General features: G+C 45.2%; 1 protein-coding gene across 23 annotated transcripts in view; it reads right to left on the reverse strand.

Annotated features, from left to right (window-relative positions):
* The window catches only part of Kif1b (kinesin family member 1B), a 135,071-nt gene that overhangs the window by 22,236 nt on the left and 98,808 nt on the right, over positions 1 to 14,027 (reverse strand). For all 23 annotated transcript variants that reach the window (XM_039109181.2, XM_039109177.2, XM_039109175.2 and 20 more), the window contains 7 exon segments: positions 13,350 to 13,440; positions 11,162 to 11,280; positions 9,971 to 10,026; positions 7,527 to 7,635; positions 5,851 to 5,917; positions 3,433 to 3,517; positions 2,537 to 2,642 (listed from right to left, as the gene is read on the reverse strand). In XM_039109181.2, the coding sequence (XP_038965109.1) occupies positions 2,537 to 2,642; positions 3,433 to 3,517; positions 5,851 to 5,917; positions 7,527 to 7,635; positions 9,971 to 10,026; positions 11,162 to 11,280; positions 13,350 to 13,440 (633 nt within the window).

Below are 14,027 nucleotides of genomic sequence, written 5' to 3' on the forward strand. Positions count from 1 at the left end.
CTCCGGCTGCCTTAGCATGATGGACGGCCTATATTCTGGAGTGGTGATAAACCTCACCTTCCTTGAGTAGCTTTGCCAGGTACTTCACTGCAACAAGACAAGTGACTTCCAAAGCACAGAGGCGTCCCATACACCTGGAGAACTAATTTTAAAAGCCCAGTGGCTTGCTTAGGAGTTACTAGTATATATCTGTTCTTAGACATTATTTTAAATGTATATAGACATTGTTCCTGTGTGGAGGTAAGCGCATCACATGTGTGCTTGGTGTCAGAGGACTTCAGAAGAGGGTACTGGGGTGGAAGTTCTGAGCTGTGCTATGGGTCTGGGAACTGAGTCTGGGTCCTCCTGACGAACAGCCAGTGCTCTTAACTACAGAGCCATTTCTCCAGCCTGCTTAAGTCTTTTTATGCCAACTGTATTTATTATTATAATCATTTACATTTAAACAATCAAACATCAATCAAATATAAAGGCAAAAAGAACTTTCTGTGAAAACCAATTTAAATGATTTTTCCAATATGAAAAGTTGAATTGTTTAATAGTCGTTGAATTTAGGTGAGATTTTTTTTCTTTTTTTTTTTTTTTTTAAATAAAGACATTTTTTTAAAGATTTATTTATTCATTTATTATATATAAGTACACTGTAGCTGTCTTCAGACACACCAGAAGAGGGCATCGGGTCTCCTTACAGATGGTTGTGAGCCACCATGTGGTTGCTGGGAATTGAACTCAGGACCTCTGGAAGAGCAGTCGGGTGCTCTTAACCGCTGAGCCATCTCTCCAGCCCGAGATTTTTTTTCTTTTAAGATAGAATTTCACTCTGGCCCACAACAGCTTCTGGCTTTTAATACTTTAACCCTCTTCCTTTCGGCTGCCTGTTCTTGTTCCACCAACTGGAAAACCACATCATACACTAGGAGCATGGTTTATAAGAAAGACGTCAGCCTTCCAACAAATGACCCCACAATTAAAGGAAAGACTTGGGCTGGAGAGATGACTTAGTGGTTAAGAACACTGACTGCTCTTCCAGAGGTCCTGAGTTCAATTTCCAGCAACCACATGGTGGCTCACACCCATCTGTAATGAGGTCCAATGCCCTCTTCTGGTGTGTCTGAAGACAGTGACAGTGTACTCATATACAAATAAACAAATCTTTTGGGAAAAAAAAAGAAAGAAAAGATGACTTATTGTAAGAATTGATAATGAGTACACTCAAAGCTTCAATTAATACAAAAATGCTGAGCGGGAGAGATAAGCTGGCAGACGAGGACCCAAGTGTACTTCCCAGGGCTCACACGGTTGATGGAGAGAACTGACTCCAGCAAGGTGTCCTTTGACTTCCATATGTACACACCTTCACACATACACACAAAGTAAAATGTATATATATTTCTCTTACACATACACACTAAATAAAATGTATATATATATTTAAAAAGTTCAAGGTGTCTATCTTTCATTATTCTCAACTTCAACCAACTGATTTGAAGCCGAATTCACTTCAGATAGCACCCGACCTGTTACTGGACTCAGGTCAGAGGACCTGTCAAGGGTATTTCAGTGTATACACAGGCCCAGCATAGTCAGGGGTTCAACCCAACACCATCTACTTAGCAGCAGAAGGAAACAGTGACGAATGCCATCTGAACACTGGCAAGAGAGAGTCATGAGGTGTCTCTGCTGACTTCAGAGACACAGTGTTATTTCTGGTCTGCCCAGGAAGAGACGATGGTACCTCTCCCCAGACACAACACCCACTCATACTCCTCCTCCTCCTCACGGGCTCTGCCAACTCTCCTTGCATGCAGAAAAGCAAGCATGTTTGTTTGTTTGCTTTTCCTTCTCCTATACAAAACTGCAATAGAAGGAAAAAGTTAATCCTGGCCCAAACCTATTCATTCTGTTTCTGCCTCCTGTCTTACTCCCACCCTTTTCCCAACACACACACGAGCAAGTTCTCCAGGGTCTAAAGCAGCACAGAGGACTGCTAAGGCAGTGTCCTCCGTCCATACTGGACACGCATGGGCTCCTGGTTACCAGCTTTCCGGTTCTCCAAGACAATAACCTAACCTAGAGTGGGAATTAGAGGCTGTTCTAAGTCACAAGATGGGATGCTGGGAATGGAATTTGGGTCTTCTACAAGAGCAGTAAGTACTTTTAACTACTGAGTCATTTTTCCAGCTCTGAAAACAGAATTTGTTTATTTATATTTTTGGTTGTGAGCCTAGCCTTTAACGGATGGCTGAGGCATCTCTCCAGCCCAGAATTTGTTTATTTAAAGATACGATCTCTCTATGGAGTCCGTAGTCCTGGCTGCCCTGCAGCTTCCTATGTAGACAAAGTCAGCCTTGAACTCAGAGACCCTCCAATCTCTGCCTCCCAAAGGTGGATTTAAGGGGTACAGCACCACAGCAGATCTTTGAAGTGAAAAGGAAATTGCTGTCTTCGTTTGCACCAGGGGTCACTGCAAACAGGGAGTCTGATGTGAGTCCATCAGACAGCAGCAGCTGACACTTGTGTGGCACGGGGTACCTACCTGCTGGAGCTGTGAGAAGACTTGAGGGACTTAGCAGAGATGATGTTTAGGGAAAGGATAGCATCAACTGCAGCTTCATCCACCTCAGGTTTATTCCTAATCCGACCTAAAAGAAGGGATAAAGAAACCAGAAGGTGAGCACCTTAAAAAATAAGATATAACTTTGTTAAATCAAAAGGTCTGGTGGCGGGGTTGGGGATTTAGCTCAGTGGTAGAGCGCTTGCCTAGCAAGCACAAGGCCTTGGGTTCGGTCCCCAGCTCCGAAAAAAAGAAAAAAAAAAAAAAAAAAGGTCTGGTGGCACAGGCTTATCATTTTAACTACTTAGCAGAAAGACCACAAGTTCAAGGCCAGCCTGGACAGCTTAGGGACATACTATCTTAAAAAAAAAAAAAAAAAAAAGAAAGAAAGAGTAAGAGGGAGCAGCTTAGTGGTAGAACATGTGTAAGACCCCGGTTCAATCATCAGTACTACGTCTTAGTGGAAGGGCATTTGCCTAGCATGCATGCATATATATTCCCCCCCCCTCTCAATTGAACCCAGGACCTTGCATCTACTAGATAATCATTCTTCTCCTAAGCCACACCCAGCACTCGAGAGCTTCAAACCTGTAGGGCAGCGGTGACACACACCTTTAGTCTGAGCACTGGGAGGCAGAGGCAGGCAGATCTCTGAGTTTGAGGCCAGCCTGGTCTACAGAGGGAGTTCCAGGACAGGCAGGACTACATGGAGAAACCCTGTCTTGAGCCTCCTCCCCCCACCAAGAAAGAAAGAGAGCTTCAAACTCAAGGAGTCTACTTTCTTCACTTTGTGGTCTCCAGTTCTGCACACCTCCCCTGCACTCAGCAGAGTGATGACATCTCTAAAAGGCCAGGCTCCCTCAGCTGACTGTACTCACCTACCACCAGCTCACGGACATCTTTCCAGTGGAGCTCACTGCCCTTCTCATGGATAATAGTCACTGTGATCCGTCGCTGGATGCCCTGGGCAACGGATCAAAATTACAATTTAGAAGAATGTATTAGAAATGAACAAACCAGCTGCTGATCTGGTTTTAAGAGACGCCTTGTAGCTTCACCCCTGTAATCACAGGATGAAGCTTGAGGCCAGATGAATTCACACATCCTGGGAAAGAGAGAGAGAGAGGTGGAGGTGGGGCTGGGACAGACAGACAGAGACACACACAAAGGTGGGGAAGGCAGAAACAGATTGAGACCCTGTAATAGGGAGATGGAGCTTGCTGCAACATGGATACCTGGACAAGAAGTAGTTTTGAGCATTGGCTCAAATTTTTTTTTAAAAAAGACTGGATTTTGCTATGTAGCTCAAACTGGTCAGGAATTACTAAGAAGCTAAGACCGCCATTGAATTCATCATTCTGCTCTGCATCCTGAATGCTGGGATTATAAAAGTGTAGTGACACACTAGGCTTTGGATATTATTTTACCAAATGAGTAGTGTACATTTAAAAAGCATGGTTTTAATCTATTCAGACTTTCACCATCAACCTCATGAAAAGCTTCTTGCGGTACTCGGCGGCACATGCCTGTAATCCGAGTACTTAGAAGACTGAGGCAAGAGGATCTCTTAAATTCAAGGACCTGGGCCACACATCAAGACTCTATTACAAAAATACAGTGTCAAGGACATTGCTCAGTGGTAGAGTATTGCCTAATACAAAAAGGGGTTCAGATTTAATGACCTATACAGCCAAAACCAAAACAAGTCCAGAAAAAGCAAGTCAACAAACCCCCATTGCGGGGGCTGGAGAGAGATGGCTCAGGGGTTAAGAGCACTGACTGCTCTTCCAGAGGTCCTGAGTTCAATTCCCAGCAACCACATAATGGCTCACAACCATCTGTAATGAGAGCTGGTGCTGGCTTCTGGCCTGCAGGCATACACACAGGCAGAACACTGTGTACATAATATATAAATACATTAAAAAAAAACAACCATTGCCAGGTTATGGTGGCTCAGAGCTGTTAAGCCAATGATCAGAGGCTGAGCCGAGAGCACAAGAGTCACACCAGGATGGATGCCAGGTAGAAGGGCAGAGTAAAAATCTGTCTCAAATGAATTAATACAAAACTGAAAGACTGACATTGAAACACAACCATGAACCATATAGAATATTGTATGAGAGCAACACAAAGGGTAGTGATTGAACTTCATCGTTTCCATACATTGATACACTGTGTTCTGACCATAGCTATCTACACTGCCTCTCTCCCACTCTTCCTAATGCTCCCACCTTGTCACCTTCCTAGCTTCACCAACCACACAGTTAATGCGGAACAGTGTTTGGTAAGGGCTGTGTGCGGGGCCTTGGACGACTTACCCGTGTCTATATCCATAAAGGAGAGAGGCTTTTGTAGTAATCACCAACTAATAGTAACTCTGTCAAGGATGAAGTCTTAGAGGGCCTCCCCCAGACCCTTTCTCACAATAGCTATTCTAAGATATATTTATACATATTGTATTTTTGCTTAATAAAATAATTTGAAGTGGGAAGATCTATTTCTTTGAAGTGGGAATACAAACCTTTAATCCAGATTTTTTTGTTATTTTTGAGACAGGGTTTCTTTGTGTAGCCTTGGCTGTCCTGGAACTAGCTCTGTAGGTCAGGCAGGTCCCTAACTAACAGGGACTGGCCTGCCTCTGCCTCTGAAATGCTGGGTTAAAGGCACAAGCCACCACCAGCCAGCTACTCCAGACCTTTAGAGGCAGGAAGACCTGTCTATATCTGGGCCATACATTCTATAGAAGGTCACAGAAGAAGGAAGCCTTGTTCTCTGCCTGCTTGTTCTTGCCCTTCCTAGCAAGTCCATTCCTTCACAGGCATTACAGTTTACATCTTGTGGACTCCAGCGTATGCTGAGGACAAGCTGAGACATTCAGTCTTGTACATGGAGCAACTACTGGATTATTGGACTAGCTGCATGCAAGTTATTCTAGTAAATCACCACCCCCTTTTGTGTGTGTGTGTGTGTGTGTGTGTGTGTGTGTGTGTGTGTATGTGTATGTGTATATATGGAGAGGGAGAGAGGGAGAGAGAGAGGAAAAGGGAGAGGGAAAGGGAGAGAGAGAGAGGGAGAGAGAGAGAGAAAGAGAGAGATTGATTCTAAGTTGTTACTCCACAAAACTCTAATACAAATAGAAACAGTATTTGATGTTTTGTATTCAATTCTTCAATTCCCAGGTATTTTTTTACCCTGATTTTAAAAAAAGAGACAAAACAAAAATGTCCTCCCACATCCCCTCTCCAAACAGAGATGAAAAACTGAGAAATCTATTGTTCTGTCTCAGACATCAATACCTGGTGCAGCAAAAATGTCCCCTGGCAGGGCAAGCCTGCTGTATGGTCAACCACAGCTGGAATATACCTATAAAAATAAAAACACAGAAGACAGAAGTTAGGACTGCTTCACCTGCCAAGTCGTCCTAGGTTGTAGCCAAGGGGAATCTGTTCTACGCTCTGCTCCATGTCTGGCCCGGTACGGCACGTCATCACAGAGCCACCTGCACGGATCTGTCTCAGCGTCCCTGCCTGCCTGGAGTGTGGAAAGATGGTGACTTCTCTGTTCCATCTCTGTCCACTGCATAATAATCCAGTAAATAATGAATAACTGTCACAGCACCGAGTGGAATAAGAAATAGGTAATTTCCAGTTCTAACTCTAAAGCTACAGAAGGCAATTACTTTAGTAGAAACCACAATTAACAACTTCTTCATAATGGAAGCTACGATAACATTGCAGATCTGCCTGTGGTAAGTCACCTTCTTCAGACGACTGTCAACTGAGCAGCTACAGAGCTCTATTTGACACGGGGTCCTAAGCAGAGCAGACACTAACGGTTAATGGTGCTGATCATCACTGATGGTGTCTCACTGCAGGATACATAGGAACACTGCAGTACAGTTACTCTCTAACGAGGGCTAACTGATGTACAACCTGGGCTAATGGTACCTGCTTGGCTGTTTCAAGAGTAGATTCTCTTGTGGTTTTTGGTTTTTTTTGTTTTTTTGTTTTTTTTTCTTTTTTCTTTTTTTTGGAGCTGGGGACCGAACCCAGGGCCTTGCGCTTCCTAGGCAAGCGCTCTACCACTGAGCTAAATCCCCAACCCCATCTTTTATGTTTTTCACAAGGCATTTCAGATACAACGATAAGCAATGACTGCATTCATTATTTACTCTAACACAGCTCATGGAGACAGGAATCTTATGTGGACCCTGGTAATTTAGGAGAGTGGCTCTTTTTCAGGGGTATCTGGAGCGTTTTACACAGGTACAGGCCAAAGGTACTACACAATTTCCTACAATGTCGTGGTGGTCTCAAATAGTGGCAAGGTGGAAAATTTTAATTCAGGGATTAATTTTTATAAAATAAAACAAAATCTTAATCCACTGACCTCATTGAGATTAGTATTCTAATTTCAAAATATTGCATTATTTATTCATTTGTGTGTGTGCATGTGTGTGTGGTGTGTGTGCTTGTGTGTGCATGTGTGTGTCTGTGCTTGTGTGTGTGTGTGCTTGTGTGTGTGTGCGCGTGCTCACGACACTACCATGGCACATGTGTGGAGGGAGAAGGACAACTGAAGTTCTCACCTTCCACCGTGTATGTCCCAGGGATCAAATCGGACTGCCAGACTTGGCAGCAGGTGCCCAGATCCGCTGCCCCCTCTCCTCAGCCCCCAGTGACCTCCGTGGGAACCTGAGGCATGTCCTTACAACCTGTGCCCCAATCCTAACAGAACCACCACGCTGGAGTCTTCCCTCACAACCAAGGGCACGGGCACCCACCATATTGCTGTTGCTAATCAACCCACCAGGTGGCCTCTGGCGAACGCCTCATCGGAGAGAAGTATAGCAAGGCACCAATTCAATCCTGAAGAGGAACTTGACAAGACAAGGATGCAGGAACCCAAGCAGGCTCAGCGCTCTATCTCTAACCTGAACACTTGATTGAAATGTATTCAAAATTGGACTTACTCTCCAGTAGGCTCCAGTTCACTGATCTCAAACCAAACCAGAAGGTCGTACTTGCTCATGCTTTGCCCAAGGCTGGTTTTGTTCATGGTGTTTAACTTAGTGGCTGGAACTTTAAAAACATTTTATAACAAGTCAAAAATCTATTCCTGGTTTACTCAGCAAAAATATAAGCATCTTTAATGTCAATCTCTGAGAGGAGAAAGTTCAACACTAAGTGTGTCAGGGTCTAAATCAGAGCACTAAGGTCCTCTGTCTCAAAACACTGTTTCTAAACATGAGAAAAGAGGCTTTTATATAAAATAAATGTGCTTTACAGATCATTAGAAATCCTTTGCTTTCCAGAGTTTCCCATCTGGGGCATGGTATCACATCACGACCATATTGGGAAGATGATGCTTGGGAAACACCAGGGCATGTCACTAGGGCTGTCTGCCAACCCACAGCTCCCAGACCTCCCCATATCTAAGAATCACCAAGATTTTAAAGATGGTCAAATCGAGGGTTATACCCCAGAGAATCAAATCATAATGTCTGTGTGTCTGTGGGTGGGACCTGGAATTCTCCAATGCTTGTACTCTGCAGGCGGATCTGAGGCCATTAGTCTGATCTATAAATACGAGAATCTGAAAGTAGCCTTCTGTTGTGCATTGTTTTCAGATTTAAGTCCCACAGTCCTGACAATACTAAAGCTATGTGTCTGCGGTTAAGCTGCTTACTCTGTGAGTCTCTCCTCAACTGGTAAAATGCGGATCATAATATTCAGTCTACTACTTTGAAAAGTACTGTGAAGACCCAGCACATGGCATCTATGAGGGGCTTTAGCAGTCACGGAGCTCCTCAAATGAACAGCCCACTGGCAGCAGTCGCCCAGCTGAGCTTCACAATGCTGGGGCTGCTAATAAGGAAGCTGCTTCCGCTCTGGCAGTCATCAACATAAGCAAACCCTAAGTGCTCAGGAAAGAGAGGGGAGGGGAAGATAGAAGAGAGGAGGTGGGGAGGAACACAGCTCAGTGCTAAAATGATTGTCTAACAGGCACAAGGCCCAGGGTTTGATTCATAATGCTACTAATAAAAACCAACTATTAGTTTAAAAAAATCAAAATATGAAATACTATTGCAAAAATACAAACAAAAGTGTCAGGAGGTCGAAATGTAAATAAGAAATACTCAAGTTAATAAAGATAAAAGAAAAGTGTCAGGAGGGGTGACGCTGGCTAAGTAGACAGCACGCTTGCTAGGACAGGTGAGCTCTAGGTTTAACCCCTAGCGCTCTGTAAACTGGGTATGAGGTACACACATGTGCAGGTAAGATGGGACTTGTAGGTCAGAAGTTCAAGACCATCCGCAGCTATAAAAGTAGTTCAAGGCTAGCCTGGGCTAGAGACCTTGTCTCAGGGGGAAAGCCAGGGCGTCGCATCCTCAGAGCAATGTGAAAGAGACGGAGGTAAGGGACTCCCTGACTCCTGGAGGGACTGTGACGTGGTCCTGACAATGCGAGAGCTCTACAGTAACTCGGGGACAGAGACGTCAGTGCTTCATGGAGGCCGGGTCTACATCTAACGAAGATCTAGTTTAGCTACTAACCATGGTGTCTGGGTACCCTTTCCTGCTGGAAGCTGGGAACTGGCGGAAAGAGAAAAGGCGGCAATGAATCGGCCTCATTCTGGAAGGTGGCAACAGCAGAGGAAGCAAGCACATTGGCGTGCTCAGAGAATGCATCCAACACATGCACATTCACATAGCCAGCCATGAGAAACTGCATCAGCTCAATCTTTCTTTCATGGTCTGAAGGCCGATGGGGATGGGACATAGACAGGAAGGAGAATGAGCATGGGGCAAGGGTGGGGTTTGGAAAGTGGTCAGTAAGGAAAAAGAACAAAAATAAAGAAAAGTGAAAACAAGCTCAAGGAAGAGAAACAAATTCTGATGCTCTCTTGCATAAGAGGGTATCTATGTGCTACAGGGAAGGAACTTGACTATATGTGCCACAAACGAATGAGTCATGCTTAAGGTATGGACATGCTAGTTATACTGAGATATGTGGGTGCCTCTAAGAATACAGCTACAAACACATCATCCCTTATCCTGAGTATGGACAACTATTATCTGTCAATCAAAAATAAGGTTCCACAATAAAGCTTAACACGCAGAATAAATTTAATACGCAAAGGACTGCTATGACTGACAGAAGTAATCACATATAAAGCAGAGAGATTTAAGAAGGAGGGGAGATTATTAAAGTCTGAATGAGAAGAGCAGAGAGACAGAGCCTAATTATTTCTGACTTCTCAGATCTGGGCCAAGCACTCTTGCTCCTGTTAGAAATACACAAGAGGAGCAGGACGCAAGGACAGAGAGAGAAGGAATTCGGGTGGGATTCTCTTCTCGTCTGGAAATTGTTCAGAATAGATGTGTGCACAAGAGAGAGCACAGCTGCTGCTCACCTGGTCTGGAGAGTGGCATGGGTGGGGGGAAGAATCTTCGAGATGGCTGAGGTGGACTGCAAAGAGAAAAGGAAAACATCCTTAGGACTGAAAAGAGTTAAGTGTCAAAAATAATGGCAAGCTTAAAATGTTTAAATCTTTGGGGGTTTTTGCCTTTTTTTTTTCCAGGCTTGCCTCGAACTCACAGAGATCGGCCCACCTCTGCTTCCAGGGCTGGAATCAGAGGCATGCCCCTGCCCTCCACCCCTTAGCATTCCACTGTTTAAATCTTCTTAGGAAAAGGGATACCCAACACAATCCCACACAGAGGCCAACACATTTTGATAAAAGTCCTCCTCTAAATTTCAACTGGTGCTGCCATTACCACCAATAAAAGGCATGGTGGCTCACACCTTTAATTCAGCACTCACTGGCAGGGGCAGGGGCAGGGGCAGGGGCAGGGGCAGGGGCAGGGGCAGGGGCAGGGGCAGGGGCAGGGGTAGGGGCAGGGGCAGAGGCAGAGGCAGAGGCAAAGGCAGAGGCAGTGGCAGAGGCAGAGAGATCTCTAAGTTTGAGGATAGCCTGGCAGGGGCAGGGGCAGGGGCAGGGGCAGAGGCAGAGGCAGAGGCAGAGGCAGAGGCAGAGGCAGAGGCAGAGGCAGAGGCAGAGGCAGAGGCAGAGAGATCTCTAAGTTTGAGGATAGCCTGGCAGGGGCAGGGGCAGGGGCAGGGGCAGGGGCAGGGGCAGGGGCAGGGGCAGGGGCAGGGGCAGGGGCAGGGGCAGGGGCAGGGGCAGGGGCAGGGGCAGGGGCAGGGGCAGGGGCAGGGGCAGGGGCAGGGGCAGGGGCAGGGGCAGGGGCAGAGGCAGACAGATCTCTAAGTTTGAGGATAGCCTGGTCTTCCATAGTGAGTTGCAAGACAGCCTGGGCTACATAAAGAGACCCTGTCTCAAAAACAAGAACAAACAGAAGTTATATCACTGATCTCATTAGCTGTGAGGACTCCACTTTGAGTTCTGCTTCATGAAGAAGGCTGTCAGAACCAACTACACGCACATTCTAGCTCTACTGTGCCAACTTTCTACTCTATTAATAAACTTTTCTTCTTATAACAAGTAGTGACAATTCTGCATCCCTCAAGAGTTCTTTTCCAGAAAGCAAGGACCTAAAAACCAGAGCAGCAACAACAAAGCCTTCGCTTGTCTCACGCAGACCTGTTAAGCTCTTGTCCTTGCAGATGAAGTGGGTGCTGCTGGTAATGCCCGAAGACCTCAAACACGATGGGTTTGGTTTTGATGTAGTCCACAAATGACTCGGTGACCTCCACTGCAATCTAGTAAGAAGAACGTTCAGTGAGGTTAGGGTAAGAATAGGACAGGCAGGCACACGTGTGTGCTTCTAGCAGCCGTCAGCACTGTCAGGTATCCTGTATGTGCTGGGCGCGTGACTGCACAAGACAGCTTTTCCTCTGCTCCTCATTCTAATGCCGCTTTACCAAGCTTCTGCATTCTAGACCCTCCGTGGCGCAGCAGAATTGCCCTTCCTCTGCCTCTGCTCATTGTTTCAAGACTTGCCTGTTGCTCTCTCTACCTGCTTTCTCCGAGGAATGGCCAGGAATCTGCTAGAAAGGCTTTCCCTCCAAAGCCCAGGTGATTGGTAAGAGGTAAGAACATGTGTTGACTGTGGCCTATGAGCAGAGGCAACGCCAAGTCTGACACCCGCTTTTCTTTTCCTCATCTTTTATTTCTGCTACCTCTCTTTCTACATAACCATTCTCCCTCATACAAAAAAGCCACTTAAAATCTTTCCATATAGAAAATGTTCCCTGGGGTTGGGGATTTAGCTCAGTGGTAGAGCGCTTGCCTAGGAAGCGCAAGGCCCTGGGTTCGATCCCCAGCTCTGAAAAAAAGAACCAAAAAAAAAAAAAAAAAAAAAAAAAAAAAGAAAAGAAAATGTTCCCTTTTGAATGTACTGACTCATTCTCATGTCTCCACACTTTATATCTATAGTTCCCCTCATGAATTCTAAGCTCCTTGGGGACTTCTGTGGTTTTATGAGTCAGATGCTTATTAAATGACTGGTCAGTATTTATCAAATACGTATTTTATTTTAATTATAGGTACATGTGTATGTTTATGTTTGGGATAAGTGCATGTGAGTGGGTCAATGTCCTCAGAGGCCAGAAGAGGGTTTTGGATCCCTTGCAGCTGGAGTTATAGACAGTCGTGAGCCAACAGACATGGGCTGGGAACCTAAGTCAGGCCTTCTACAAGAGTGAGACACAATCAACCACAGAGCCGTCTCTCTAGCCCCACAGTTCATGCTCTATTTTAAATTTTATTTTGATTGTCCCTTCCATTCTGACTTCCTATAATTAAAGTTTTTGTTTTTGTTGGAGTTCAAACCTAGGACATGTGCATGTGAGGTGAGCACTCTACAACCCTGGCCTGGGCCTCTCTCTCTAGAGAGTGGACGTGATGAGTGATGACCAACACAAGGCATGGTTGGAAGCCACGCTTCACTGTGCTGAAGCCCTATCCTTCCTCTCCCAGCTTTGTAACCCAGGCGAGGGCCTGAGTTCCCTCAGCTGTGGCACAGGGATTGTGACAGTCTGTGGTGGGCAAGTGAGGATGAGACGGCAGAGAAAACATAACCAGGACAACACAAGTCTTTCCTAAGCACTGTGTTGCGATGGCGCTGGCATTGGCTTGATGCTGAATTAACTTATTTGTGTGCATGGTGCTTGTGTTCTGGTGCTCATGTGGGGATGAGAAGACAGCGTGTGGATCCTCAGGACTGAACTCAGGTCACAGGCCTGTCAGGAAGGGCTTATAGCAGCTGAGCCATCTCCCCACTCCCAAGATGACTCATCAATGAAGTTTGACTGAAATTCTACATGCAAGTTGGAAAGTCTACGCCCTTGCTTCACGCATTCAGAGAGTTGTAGGGGACATGAATAGTTAAATTAGACACGAGGGAAAGGCTCCCAATCTCAGCTTAGGTACAGAGGTATTATATCTCTACAGTACTTGTAAACAATAATTAAGTATCTTAGACTTTACAGGATACTACGTTACTTATCAAAACTTACAGTAAACATGCTTCTTTTTTTCTAAGATACAAACATTCCTTAAAAATTCATATTTAAACTAATGGAACATTTGACTGGGACACTAGACGCACACACTCAGTGGGCCCCTATAATTTGGTAAGAGCCTGGCTGCTCTCCTCTGCAGACTACCTTACTGCCCTGGCCACAATCTTTACTCTTCATTCTCTCTGCAAAGCTCCCCTATTCAAGCACACCAAACAGCTCATACATCACACGATCATCCTCCCTTAGCCAAAATATCAGGGTACATAAACCGGAGAGATAAGTGGCAAAATGTTCCCATTACTCACATTCTGTACATGGTAAAAGCCCAGGGGACTTCCTCTTCCGTTGTTCTTCAGGGGTTCAGTGGAGAACGCTTCGTCATGCCGATGCAAAAAGCTTAATAAAAAGATAGACAGATGAACAGTGCATCAAAATTAATCAGAATCTCATTGTGTTTCAAGAGTCTCATTATGAAGGTCAAGCTGGCCCCAAACTCACAGAGACCCATCTGCTCCTGCCTCTAAGCACTGGAGTACACAGTGTGTGCTACTGTGTCTGACAGAACCTGTTTAAGAGCTCACTTTGGACTCAAGCTGGAAGCTTAAGAACAAAGCACATTTGTTTGTTTGTTTGTTTGTTTTTACTGAGCCAAATGATCACCTCTTTCTGTGTTAGCATTCTCAATACCATACAGAGGGTACTTCAGACTCAAAACTAGCTGAAAAATTAAACCAACCTGCCTATTTATGTAAGTGGCCATATATACAAGCATGACTCACAGAAGGTAAAGAAGTCAACACATCTGTAGCAGGATGTGGCGCACACAACTGTAATATGAGCACTCAAGAAGGAGAGGGCAGGAGAATTGCAGAGTTCAAGGCCACTGAGGTCTGCATAGACGTTCCAGGCAGCCAGGGATACACAGAGAATCCCTGTTTTAAAACAAGCCAACTACCCCTCCAACCCAAAACCCAAGTGAACAA

The sequence above is a fragment of the Rattus norvegicus genome, chromosome 5 (genome assembly GCF_036323735.1).
Source record: "Rattus norvegicus strain BN/NHsdMcwi chromosome 5, GRCr8, whole genome shotgun sequence".
NCBI classification, from domain to species: Eukaryota; Metazoa; Chordata; class Mammalia; order Rodentia; family Muridae; genus Rattus; species Rattus norvegicus.